The sequence below is a fragment of the Hyaena hyaena genome, unplaced genomic scaffold, assembly GCF_003009895.1.
Source record: "Hyaena hyaena isolate Hyena2069 unplaced genomic scaffold, ASM300989v1 scaffold_2, whole genome shotgun sequence".
Classification (NCBI taxonomy): Eukaryota; Metazoa; Chordata; class Mammalia; order Carnivora; family Hyaenidae; genus Hyaena; species Hyaena hyaena.
The window spans coordinates 8,344,267-8,356,742 of NW_024080634.1; the positions used below are offsets into that span (position 1 = coordinate 8,344,267).

Sequence of the window (12,476 nt, forward strand, 5' to 3'; positions counted from 1 at the left end):
CACTGCTGGTGGGAATGCAAACTGGTGCAGCCACTCTGGAAAACAGTATGGAGGTTCCTCAAAAAATTAAAAATAGAACTACCCTACGACCCAGCAACTGCACTGCTAGGTATTTATCCAAGTGATACAAGTGTGCTCTTTCAAAGGGGCACATGCACCCCAATGCTTATAGCAGCGCTATCGACAATAGCCAAAGTATGGAAAGAGCCCAAATGTCCCATCAACGGATGAATGGATAAAAAAGATGTGGTACATATACACAATGGAGTATTACTCAGAGATCAAAAAGAATGAAATCTTGCAACAATGTGGATGGAACTAGAGGGTATTATGCTAAGTGAAATTAGTCAGAGAAAGACAAATATCATATGATTTCACTCATATGAGGAATTTAAGACACAAAACAGAAAACATAGGGTAAGAGAAGCAAAAATAATACAAAAACAAGGAGGGGGACAAAACATAAGAGACTTTTAAATACAGAGTACAAACAGAGTTGTGGGAGGGGCTGTGGGTGGCGGATGGGTTAAATGGGTAAGGGGCATTAAGGAGGGCACTTGTTGGGGGCACCTGGGTGGCTCATTCAGTTAAGCGTCCAACTTTAGCTCAGGTCGTGATCTCACTGCTCTTGAGTTCGAGCCCCGCGTCGGGCTCTGTGCTGACAGCTCAGATCCTGTTCAGCTTTTATCTGCCCCTCCCCCCCCTTCTCTCTCTCTCTCTCTCTCTCTCTCTCTCTCACACACACAAAAATAAAGACCTCCCTTTACCACTTCAATCTGGGATCAACCTCCAACAACCTGCCCCTGCATGTACCTGAGGGGCTTTCTCTGGCCACCAAATCCTGCTCTGATGCCCTATGTGGCAAAACTTGACTGTCTGGGCATTAGTGCCCCTGCCCTGGGAAGATCTCTCAAGCAGGGATGAGGCAGGTGGTATATAAAAAAAAAAAAAAAAAAAAAGGAGGGCACTTGTTGGGATGAGCAACCTGTATGGGTGTTATACACATAGGGGATGAATCCCTGGAATCTACTCCTGAAATCATTATAGCATATGCTAACTCACTTGGATTAAAAAATAAAAATTAAAAATAATAAATTGAGGCCCTACCGCAAAGTCTCTCAATGTGGAATCCAGCCTCAAGTATACCTATGAGAGTTTAACAGATACTAGAACAAGAAGGGTGCTAGACTCTCCTGACCCTGATGAAATGTGGTTAACAGTCAGCCCTACCTAACTAGTTAGGAGACCTAGGGCAAGGTACTTTTTGACAAAAACAATAGGCATTACCACACACTTACAATGTACAAGGTACACTTCTAAGTATTTTAAGATTCTGACTAATGCAATTCTTCATTACATAAATGACAATAGCTAACACAGTGATTACTACCTGACACTCTTCCAAAAACTTTATATATACTAACTTACTATACCTCCAAACTATTCACCTCATTTTACAGATGAGAAGACAAGAGGCACTAAAGAACCTGCCCAGAATGAAAGAGCTAATAAACAGCAAAGTTAAAAATAAGAACCCAGGCTGTCTAGGTCACAACTCATCACTACAATCGGCTACACTGCATCCTAAGAAAAGTATCAAGCAACAAGGTAATTAAGGAGCATAAGAGTCTTAGAGCCAAAGTGGCCTCTGGACGTTTTTAAAGCCAAATATATGCAAACCGATTAAAATGAACGTAGAAAGGGGAGCCTAGGCGGCTCAATCAGTTAAGTATCCCACTTCAGCTCAGGTCATGATCTTGTGGTTCCACGAGTTTGAGCCCCACATCAGGCTGTCTGCTGTCAGCACAGAACCCGCTTCAGATCCTGTCTCCCTCTCTCTGCGCTTCCACAACACGCATGTGCCCATGCGTTCTCTCTCTCAAAAATAAACATTAAAAAAAGTCAACACAGAGAAATTTTTTCTAAGTAGCTGGAAAAGTAGTAGTAGTTAGACATCTGGAGTCTAACATCCAAATGTCATTCACCTACCTCATTACAAATTAAAAGCAAAGTCAGTCTTGGCCAAACTCTGAATACCACACAATTAGCGTAATTCATCCTGAGCTGCTTTGGCTACCACGTAACACAAAATGTTTGTGCTCAACATGCCACTTTCCCATTTCACATTATAAAGGAAAGACAGTAAATAAACACTGGATGATTCTATTTTGTACGCTAATGAAATGGTTTAAAGAGTATTAAAAAAAAAAAGGGGGGGATGTGTAAGTCCCAAATTTCACAGCCATTCTGGTGCCGTGCGTTGCTCTGACCTACAAATGAAGCTCAGACCTCAGAGAGATTTTAAGAAATCAAAGATCATACCAAAACAATCATTTAATAACCAAACTGGTGATGATTGGTTCTTAAAAAGAAAATACACTAAGCATCAAGCCACTTAACTCCTTCAGTAAACACCGAGAGCCCACTACCACCAGGAAGCACAGGAGACTGCAGTTAGTGTCTCACGGAACTCTGTGAAGCTGAAAGTAGCCATTTACTCAGACCATTAAAAAGAGATCATGTCTGAAGCTACTGCCCTCACTTTAACGATGAGAACAGTTGGTTGAGCTTAAAAGTAATTTTTTAACAGTCACTGAGCTGAGAAAACAAGTCTACGTCAACTCTACCCCAGATACTGGTGAGCCCATCTGGGACCAGAAAAAGATTCAAAGCAGCTTTGATCTGTACCAGAAAGGCAGGAAAAACTGAATAAGGAAAAACCTGCCGACCTTTTAAACTTCACGGCCACCTCTAGCTGGCATGACTGATACCTGAGGAGAAAGCTCAGGGGCCTCAGGCAGAGTCACCAAGCACAGGACGCCAAAGATGGGACGCGATGTGAAATAACTAAGCGACTCCCCCCCACCAGGGAGCCCCCTGGGATGCGGAACAGCTGGGGGGGCCCCCACCCCACCCACTGCAAGTGCACTCCAGAGGCCCTCTGAAGGCTAGGGATGGGACAGCAGAGTAGAAAGCCAAGGGCAGAACTGGAGAGCAGAGATCTCGGCATCCGAAAAGCTGGCAGCTGGGCTATAAAACAGAGACACCTCAGGAAGCTCAGCTGTGCCCAAACCCCAAGCCCCGCTGGAGGGGCAAGTCCTGATCCCACCCTTTAACTGTGTGAAGCCAGTGATGAACTGAACGCAACTACAGCTGCCACAGAGCCCAGTGACCAGCAAATACGACACAACTTAGATTAACTCAGCCTGTCACAATAAGAACTTGAGAGAAAAGGAGGCATCCTTTACCGAGGCTGATTACCTCAGCCGCTACTCTTTTCACAGAAAACGGCCCAGCACACTTCAAAACAGGGTGAGATACAGATGAGATACACAACAAGGCAAAATGTGATCCACGACACCAAGAGAGGAAGTGGTCACCAGTGACCCCAGAGAAGGCCCAGATCTTAAAAATGCTCAGCCATTATCCCTTCAAAATATTTCTACTGCTTCATTCTTCCATTCTTTTCATTAGGGACTTTTTATTTTAGGTTTATTTATGAGAGACAGAGAGAGCGCGCGCGCACCCAAGGGGAGGGACAGAGGATCCAAAGCAGCCTCTGTGCTGACAGCAGCCCAGTGCAAGGCTTGAACTCACGAATGGTGAGATCATAACCTGAGCTGAAGTTGGACACTCAATCAACTGAGCCACCCAGGTGCCCAACTCCAACTTGGGACTTTAACTACACATTAGACTATTTGATGTCCTACAGATTCAAGTTCTGACAACCTCGAGCACCACCTAGATGCATGTAGCAGGCAACTTCTGACCTGGCCTCCAATGATCCCCCCTCCTGGCACTGCCAACCTTGAGTAAGTTACTCATAATCGACAGAATACAGCTCACATTGAGGTTATCGATACCACTTCACTGTAAGGTTACAAACAACTCTGACGCCGTCTTACTAGCAGACTATTACTGCCTGTTCAGCTTTCCACCTTTTGATGATCCAAGCTGCCTTTATGGACAGACAAGTGGCAAGAAACTGAGGGCGGGGGCGCCAGGGTGGACAGTTGGTTGAGTGTCTGACTCAGCTAGCTCAGAGCCTGGAGCCTGTTTCAGATTCTGTGTCTTCCTCTCTCCCTGACCCTCCCCAGCTCACACTGTCTCTGTCTCAGAAATAAATAAAACATAAAAAAAAAAAAGAAACGAAACTGAGGGCGGCCAACAGACAACTAGGAACCAAGTTCCTCATTTCAACAACCCCCTTTAAGAACTGAACCCAGCCCAAAACCATGTGAGCTTGGAAACACCTTTCCACAGTAAAGTCTTCAGATAAAACCCAGATCTGGCCAACACCCGGACTGCAGCCCTGAGAGGGACTGAGAGGACTCAGCTCAGCAGGGCCTGCAAGTCTGATTCACAGAAACTGTGGGATAATGACAATCCACGTTGTTTTAAGCCACTACGTTTGGTGGTAGCCAGTTATGCAGCAAGAGGTAACAACTACAGTGTATCACAGTAAAACTGCTGAAAACCAAAGGCAAATGAAAATCTTAAAAAGCATCCAGAGGGGCGCCTAGGTGGCTTAGTCGATTAAGCGTCCGACTTTCACTTAGGTCATGATCTCACGGTTCGTGGGTTCGAGCCCCGCGTCGGGCTCTGTGCTGACTGCCAGCTCGGAGCCTGGAGCCTGTTTCAGAGTCTGTGACTCCCTCTCTCTCTGACCCTCCCCTGCTCACGCTGTCTCTCTCTCTCTCTCTCTCTCTCCTCTAGAGATAAATAAAAATATAAAAAAAAAAAAACAGAAAAAAAGTATTATCTTGAAAGGGGAAATAATGTCAGTTTTTCAAATTAATGTGCTAAAAGTAAAAAAAAAAAAAAAAAAAAACACCAATCAGTTTCACCTTTAAAACAACCTTTAAGGGGCGCCATAGGTGAGGCTCAGCTTCCCAATGCTGTCCTGATTTCAGCTCAGGTCATGATCTCATGGTTCGTGAGTTCAAGCCCTGCATCCAGCTCCACAGTGAAGAGACTGCTTAGGATTCTTTCTTTCCATGTCTGTCTGTCTGTCTCTGTCTTTCCCCTGCTTGCATGCTATCTCTCTCAAAATAAATTTTTTTAAATAAATAAATAAATTTTTAAAAATGAAGACAAAACAGGGCGCCTGGGTGGCTCAGTTGCTTGAGCATCCAACTTCAACTCAGGTCATGATCCCGTGGTCCATGAGTTCGAGCCCACATCGGGCTCTGTGCTATCAGCTCAGAGCCTGGAGCCTGTTTCAGAGTCTGTGACTCCCTCTCTCTCTGACCCTCCCCTGCTCACGCTGTCTCTCTCTCTCTCTCCTAGAAATAAATAAAAATATTAAAAAAAGAAAAAAGAAAAAAGAAATAACAGAGTAAGTCATGCAGACAGAAGAAAATAATCACAGATAAGACACATGTGAGAACAGGAAGAAACTGAAAATACCAGGAAAGTTATACCATGGGTAAACAAATGAGTATCAACTTTGAAACAGAAGTAATAATATCTGAAAAAATTCAGAACACCTGTAAAATAAAATACTATAATAGCCCAAAGGACAGAAGGGTATCAACTAATAGTTTTAACTTTATTTATTTAGGAAATGGTTAACTGAAATAAAAGGTTAATACATACTGTAATCTCCAGAGTAAGCACTAACATAATAATACAAGGATATACAGCTAAAAAGCAATGAACAGTGTAATAATCCAAAAACAGTACTAAATAGATGGAACACTTAATATAAAAACAGACACCTGGTAGACTTCACACAATTTTTAAATTATATAAATTAACTAAATAACAAATAGTTTGAAGACTCTAACTAGAAGGCTGAATAATAAAACTATATGCCATTTACAGGAACCATACTTAGAAATGAGAACACGGGGAAACGTTGGCGTCACTAAAAGGGCAGAAAACAGAAACTGATGCGCTCTGCCGTCACTAACAGAAAGCTATTATGAGAGAAAGAGAGAACGTTTCCCAATTAAAAAAAAAATAAAGGTCAAATTCTGGAAAACACAGTACTATGGAAACAGGAAAAAGATCAGTGGTTGGGAGGGGTAATCAGGCAGAGCACAGAGGATGTTTAGGGCAGTTAAAATAATCTATTAGTAGATACGTGTCATTTGTCTACACCTACAAACCATCCAACACCAAGAGTACCCAAAGTAAATGTGAGAAGAGAACCATGAGGGAAACTAAGAACTTGGGGTGACAACAGGGCCATACAGGTCCACGCACTGCAAACGCACCATCCTGGGGAATGCTGACAATGGGGGGGGGGGTCTGTGCGCTCACGGGGAAATCTCCACCTTCTGCTCCATTTTGCTGTGGACCTAAAACTGCTCTAGAAACTGAAATCTACTTAACAAAAGGGGGGGAGTCAATTCAATAGGAAGGTAACAATTATGAATTTGTATGTACCTCACAACATCCATAAATCAACTGGAAAAAGAAAAAAGACAAGTCTACAGTCACACTTGGAGATGATGACACTCTCTCTCAAACCAACAGAACTTGGGGCGCCTGGGTGGCTTAGTCGGTAAAGCGTCCGACTTTCGCTTAGGTCATGATCTCGCGGTTCGTGGGTTCGAGCCCCGCATCGGGCTCTGTGCTGACTGCCAGCTCAGAGCCTGGAGCCTGCTTCAGTCTGTGACTCCCTCTCTCTCTGACCCTCCCCTGCTCACGCTGTCTCTCTCTCTCTCTCCTAGAAATAAATAAAATATTTAAAAAAAAAAAAAAAAAAAAAAAAAACCAACAGAACTAGCTGGCAAAAATCTCTAAGGATTTAGAGGATTTGAAAGGAAAAGTCATGTGACTTTTGTCCCTTAGATGCAAATAAATGTTATGATCAGGTGAGCCTCTGAAAACAAAGTAATAACTACTCTCTTTCAAAGCGGCACAGCTGGAGCGCTTGGCTGGCTCAGTCAGTAGACCACATTCTTGATCTCAGGATATGGAGTCCGAGCCCCATGTTGGGAGTAGGACTTAAAATGAAGCAGCACAGTCGAGGCTGGGGGACTCAGACAGCAACAGCACTGCCACTACTCAGCCCCGGGCTATACAGTACCGTCAGCTCCCCAGCCCACACTGTGTTCTTCCATAAAGGGGTAAATGACAGGTAGCATTCATTCAGACATAGGAGTTCACAGAGACTATTGTGGTATCTCATTAAGACCCTACCAATATAAATTAAGGGAAGGAGCAGGCTACACAGTTAGGACTTTTTGTTCCACCAACATTACTGCTGGTAAATGATTTTAAATTTTAAAAACGGCACTGAAAGCCATTGTCCCCCATGCATACGATAATGCTTTAATACAATTATTATTACCTTTGTTACACAGCTCAAGAAATTGAGGGAAAGATTAAATAAACTGCCTAAGATTAAACACCTGCTAAGCAGCGCAAATCAGGACTACAGCCGGGATACATGGCACAAAAATCCAAGTTTCTAAGGTCTATAGAGCTATATTGCTAGACAGTAACTAGTCATCATACTGCCATAATCATCAAGTGTTCCCAAATTATCAATGGCATGCCTAGAGAATGATACATCTCTACAGGCAACTACAAAGGAGATGCAGAATCCCCCGAGGAAAGAGATTAGTATGTGAGAATCCCACAATGAAGACAAAATAGTGGAGTCAGCTGCAATACAAAATTGTTTTTGTTTTAAACAGGTAAGTAAGCAAGCTTGCCATTAAAAAAGCTCAACCTGACAGCTCAAGTGGAGTCCATCGAACAAGGACACCCAAATTCCAAGTTTGGCCTTATGATCTACCATAGCCTGATTCCTTCATCCAGTATGGAGCTCACAATGGCAATACTGCTCCCCTTGCCTTGATCTGGGAGTTAATTCATAACCCAAGGAGACTGACAACTAAGAGATGAAAAAAAGAAAAAAGTATTGATATGTTCATGCAAATTAGTTATTTTGATACAGTAACAAGTTTTCTAATGACTGAACTATTTTTAATTTTGGGTAGAGCAGAAAAGAAAAACTAACTACAATAAAGTTAAAATGCATTTACAAAAGTTAAATTTTAGAAAGATTACACTTGGGACGCCTGGGTGGCTCTCAGTCAGTTAAGCATCCAACTTCATTTTCACTTAGGTCATGATCTCCTAGTTCATGAGTTCGAGCCCCGTGTTGGGCTCTGTGCGAACAATGCGGAGCCTGCTCGGGATTCTCTCTCTCTCTCTCTCTCTCTCAAAATGAATAAAATTAAAAAAAAAAAAAAAAAGTACATTTACATTTGACAAAGTTTGCCATCCTGAGGTGACTGAAATAACCACAGATTTGTAGTATAGTGTGAAATGCTCAAGGGAATTTAAGACAATTAAGTGGTGTTAAATATTTTAATTTTTTTTTAATGTTTCATTTATTTCTGGGGGGGAGCGGGAGAGAGGAGAGTGCGCGTGCATGAGCAGGGGAGAGTCGGAGAGAGAGGCAGACACAGAATCTGAAACAGGCTCCAGGCTCTGAGCTGGCTGTCCGCACAGAGCCCGACGCGGGGCTCAAACCCACTAACCGAGAAATCAAGACCTGAGCCAAAGACGGACGCTTAACGGACTGAGCCACCCAGGCGCCCCTAAAATATCTTAAGATTAAATTCTCATTACAAATTATACATTAATAAAAAAATAAACGTGTTCCTAGAAATATCCCTAAATTTTTAAGCTTTGTAACTTAAAAATTTAAGAAAAATTACTACTTATCACTCTAACAAGCTGAATATTTAAATACAAATAATTTTTTTTTAATTTTTTTTAAATGTTTTTTATTTATTTCTAGGAGAGAGAGAGAGACAGCGTGAGCAGGGGAGGGTCAGAGAGAGAGGGACTCACAGACTGAAACAGGCTCCAGGCTCTGAGCTGGCAGTCAGCACAGAGCCCGACGCGGGGCTCGAACTCACAAACCGCGAGGTCATGACCCAAGCGAAAGTCGGACGCTTAACCGACTAAGCCACCCAGGCGCCCCTAAATACAAATAATTTTTAAGTCTTTTCCTTATGCTAAAGGCCTACTCAAGCGTCTAAAAAAAAAAAGTATGACAATAACTCTCCTAATGATAAACTCCAATAAAAGAATTTTCTGATGTTATTTACTGGTTAAGGAAGACAGTGGCCTACAAAATTGCACGTTTTCACTTGCACAAATCACATTTGCCTCACTTAAACATGCTCTACAAATCGAATCCTTCCTCACTACTGAGACCCATTCTATAGCTCCATTTCCTCCTCCTCCTCTCCTGTTCACCACTTATAAATCACAAAACTACATTTTACAAATTTATAGGCCCAACTGTTAATGCAGGATTAGGTACTGAGAGATAAAGAACCTCAATTCTTTTAAGAAGTTATCAAAAATACTCTTGCTTCCAAAGTACAGGTTGGAATGACAACATGGTCCCAAGTCTAAGATGAACCGTAACTCTGTGAACAGTGACACTGGAATCACCTGAAAGGTTTCAAGCTATAGTGAGATCCAGTCTCACCACAAAAGTTCTGATTTAACTGGTGTGGAACATGGCCTGGGCATCCCGATTTTGTCAAGCTCCCTAGATGATTTTGATCCAAGAATGAGGACCATTATTGAGAAAAAGGGGTAAACTAAACAACACAAAGAAACACACAGCACAAGGAAACTATCAGACAAAACCCAAATGTGACATTCTACAGGCAGTCCCAAGGTCTTCAGAAAATCCATGGCACAGGAACAAAAACTATGGAAGATTAAAAAGGGGTGGAAAGCGACTTCCGTGCAGTGCATGGGCCCTGCCTGAAACCCAATGTGAACTCAATATAAAAAGAAATACGAGGAGGGGCTCCTGGGTGGCTCAGTTGGTTAAGCATCTAACTCTTGATTTCAGCTCAGGGCATGATTTCACAGTTCATGGGTTTGAGCCCTGCTTGGGTTGGGCTCGGCACTGAGAGAGATTCTTTCTCTCTCAAATAAATAAACTTAAAAAACATACCCAAGGAAGAAAACAAAAATCTGAGGAGGGACTAGATATATAAATAAGTCTACACATACACATTATAAAAGAATATTATTCTTCGGATTGTGGGACCCTGGCACTGTGGTGGTCTAAGAAACAGCCCTTCAACTTTTTCTAGATGCGCTATGCAGAATTTAGAGAAGACGTGTAAGATCTGGGATTTACTTTAAAATACTTCGCCATGTTAACTCATCAAAACAACGTCTGGAATTTGCTTTAAAACAATACAGCCTAGGAGAGGGAGGTAACAGATGCAACACTCTCTGCTAATCACGAGGCTGATAGCCAGTACGGTTCATTTCTCTATTTTTCTATGTTTGAAGATTTCCACTGGTAATTTCTTAAAAATACTTCAAACAGATGCCAAAGTAAAGACAGCAAACTGGTTCATGACACTATTGTCATTCGCGTATATCTGAAATACTTCCCAATTAAAAGAAAAGCAGGGGCACCTGGGTGGCTCAGCTGGTTAAGCGTCTGACTTCCGCTCAGATCACCATCTCAGGGTTCATGGATTCAAGCCCCATATCGGACTGAGCTGACAACGTAGAGCCTGCTTAGGATTCCTCTCTCCTCTCTCTCTATCCCTCCCCAACTACCTCACTCGCAAACACGCGCACGCTCTCTCCCGACTAAATAACATTTTTAAAAAACGGATTCCACATCGTGAGCGCAACTAAAGAAGCTGATAAAGTGCAATGAAGAGAGAACTGAATTCTACACCAATGCTGCTATAAAACGAGAAACTGCACAGAGCCTACGTTACAAGTACAGCAAGGTCACTATAGAACCTCAAAAGTTTTCTAAGCACTCCACAAGCGTACAGTTTAGACAGGCAAAAGGACTGGAAGAGTTGCATACTGTCAGAGCAGCAAGATGTTTATGTCGCCGCTGAGGGAAAAGAAAAACACGCTAAAGACAGGAACGCTTCACCTTTCAGACACCAAAGATTCTATTCCTAGGGAACAAGTGGTTAGAGGAGCTGGGCGGGGCAAAGGAGGGAAGACCAATCGGAGGTCGAGTTACAAGTCGGGTATGAAAACAGAAGGATGAGAGCAGCTCGCTGAATGGCTGGCGCACCGCCCCCCACCCCTACACGCGCGCACGCGCCCCCGGCTCTCACCAGAGGCAGCCGCACCTGGGGACCCACCCCACCGCAAACCGCGCGGCAGGGTCGCCCCCGCCTCCCACCCGTCGCCCCCCCCCCCGGGGCCGTTTCCTACCAAAACAAACCCAGCCACCCCAAAACAAAACAAAACCTCCCGAGGGAGTCCTGCTTTCCCGGGACGCCCCCCAGCACGGCTCGATCGCTTCACCCCAAGAACAGGAGCCCTTTTAAAGGGGGCGGGGGGCAGGGTGTTCGGAAACACCGGGGATGGAAATGTCAAAAATCTCACCAATTCCTCGTAGCTCCTGTTGTGCTCGTTGCCCTCCCAGTCCAACCTCTTCGGCAGCAACTGCAAAGACACGAGACGCACACGAGTGACCACCGCGCGGGGCCGGGCGGGGGGCCGCGCGGGGGGCTGGAGTGGGGAGCGGGGCGAGTGGCCCCGGCAGGGTGGGGAGGGGGCACGGAGGGGACGCGGCGGGGTGGGCGCGGCGGACGCCACGAAGCACAGACCTGGTACTGCTCCAGCTCCTGCACCAGCACCTGCAGCCGACGAGACGCGCAGTTAGGGAGGCGGGGGGCACCCGAGTCCGCCCGACGCCCTCCACCCGCGACCCCAGGCGGCGGCGGCGCGGCCGGGGCTGGGACGCGGCGGCCGCCGCCGCCCGCGGGGCCGGCACTCACCTGGGCGGCTCTCCGACACGGGCCGGCCGATAGGTACCGGGCGATGAGGAAGTACAGCTCTGCGGGAAGACGGGAGAGTCGGGTCAAGAGCGGGCGCGGCGGCTGCGAGGAGGGGGCCGCGGCCGGGGCCGGGCGCGCCGCGGGGAGGGCGCGGGCGGCGCGTCTTACCCGACTCGATGAGGGGCACCGGGCGTCGGGCGGGCGAGGGCTCCGCCATGGCCGGGCGCGGGGCGCGGGGCGGGGGCGGGAGCGGGCGAGCGAAGCGTGTAGGCCGCGCCGAGGCCTGAGCGGGCCGGCGTCCCTCTACCTCTGGCGCGCCGCCGCCGCCGCCATGCCGTGCGCGCCGCCACGCCGATGCCTCCGCGAAGTAGTCCCCCCGCGGAAGAGAAAGTAGTCCCCGCGCGGCGACCTCCCGGCGTCTCCGTCCGACGGTGGGGCCGGGAGCAGAGCGGCGAGCCGCGCCTCTTTCTCCTCCGTCTCAGGGGCGCCGCGAGGGGAACGTGGAGGGTGGGCGAAGGCTCGGGCCCGGGCGGGCGGCGGGTGGGGGCGGGGAGCGCGCGTGGCTGGGATCCCTGCGCGCGGTGAGGCGGTCCCCGGCCATTGTGAGGCGGCGGCGCGGCGGCCGGGCTCGCGGCGGGGCGGGCGCCGGGGCGGAGGTCGGGAGGCGCGCCGGGGCGGGGGCCGGCCGGGGGCGCGGTGGGGGTGGGGACA

General features: G+C 46.6%; 1 protein-coding gene across 2 annotated transcripts in view; it reads right to left on the reverse strand.

Annotated features, from left to right (window-relative positions):
- BRWD1 (bromodomain and WD repeat domain containing 1) overlaps positions 1-12,086 on the reverse strand; it is a 120,915-nt gene extending 108,829 nt beyond the window's left edge. For both annotated transcript variants that reach the window (XM_039228920.1, XM_039228911.1), the window contains exons 1-4: positions 11,934-12,086; positions 11,766-11,824; positions 11,595-11,624; positions 11,371-11,430 (exon numbers count right to left, since the gene is read on the reverse strand). In XM_039228920.1, coding sequence (XP_039084851.1) covers positions 11,371-11,430; positions 11,595-11,624; positions 11,766-11,824; positions 11,934-11,982 — 198 coding nt within the window. In that variant the 5' untranslated portion in view covers positions 11,983-12,086. The remainder of the gene's footprint in view (positions 1-11,370; positions 11,431-11,594; positions 11,625-11,765; positions 11,825-11,933) is intronic.
- Between the last annotated feature and the right edge of the window lie 390 nt (positions 12,087-12,476).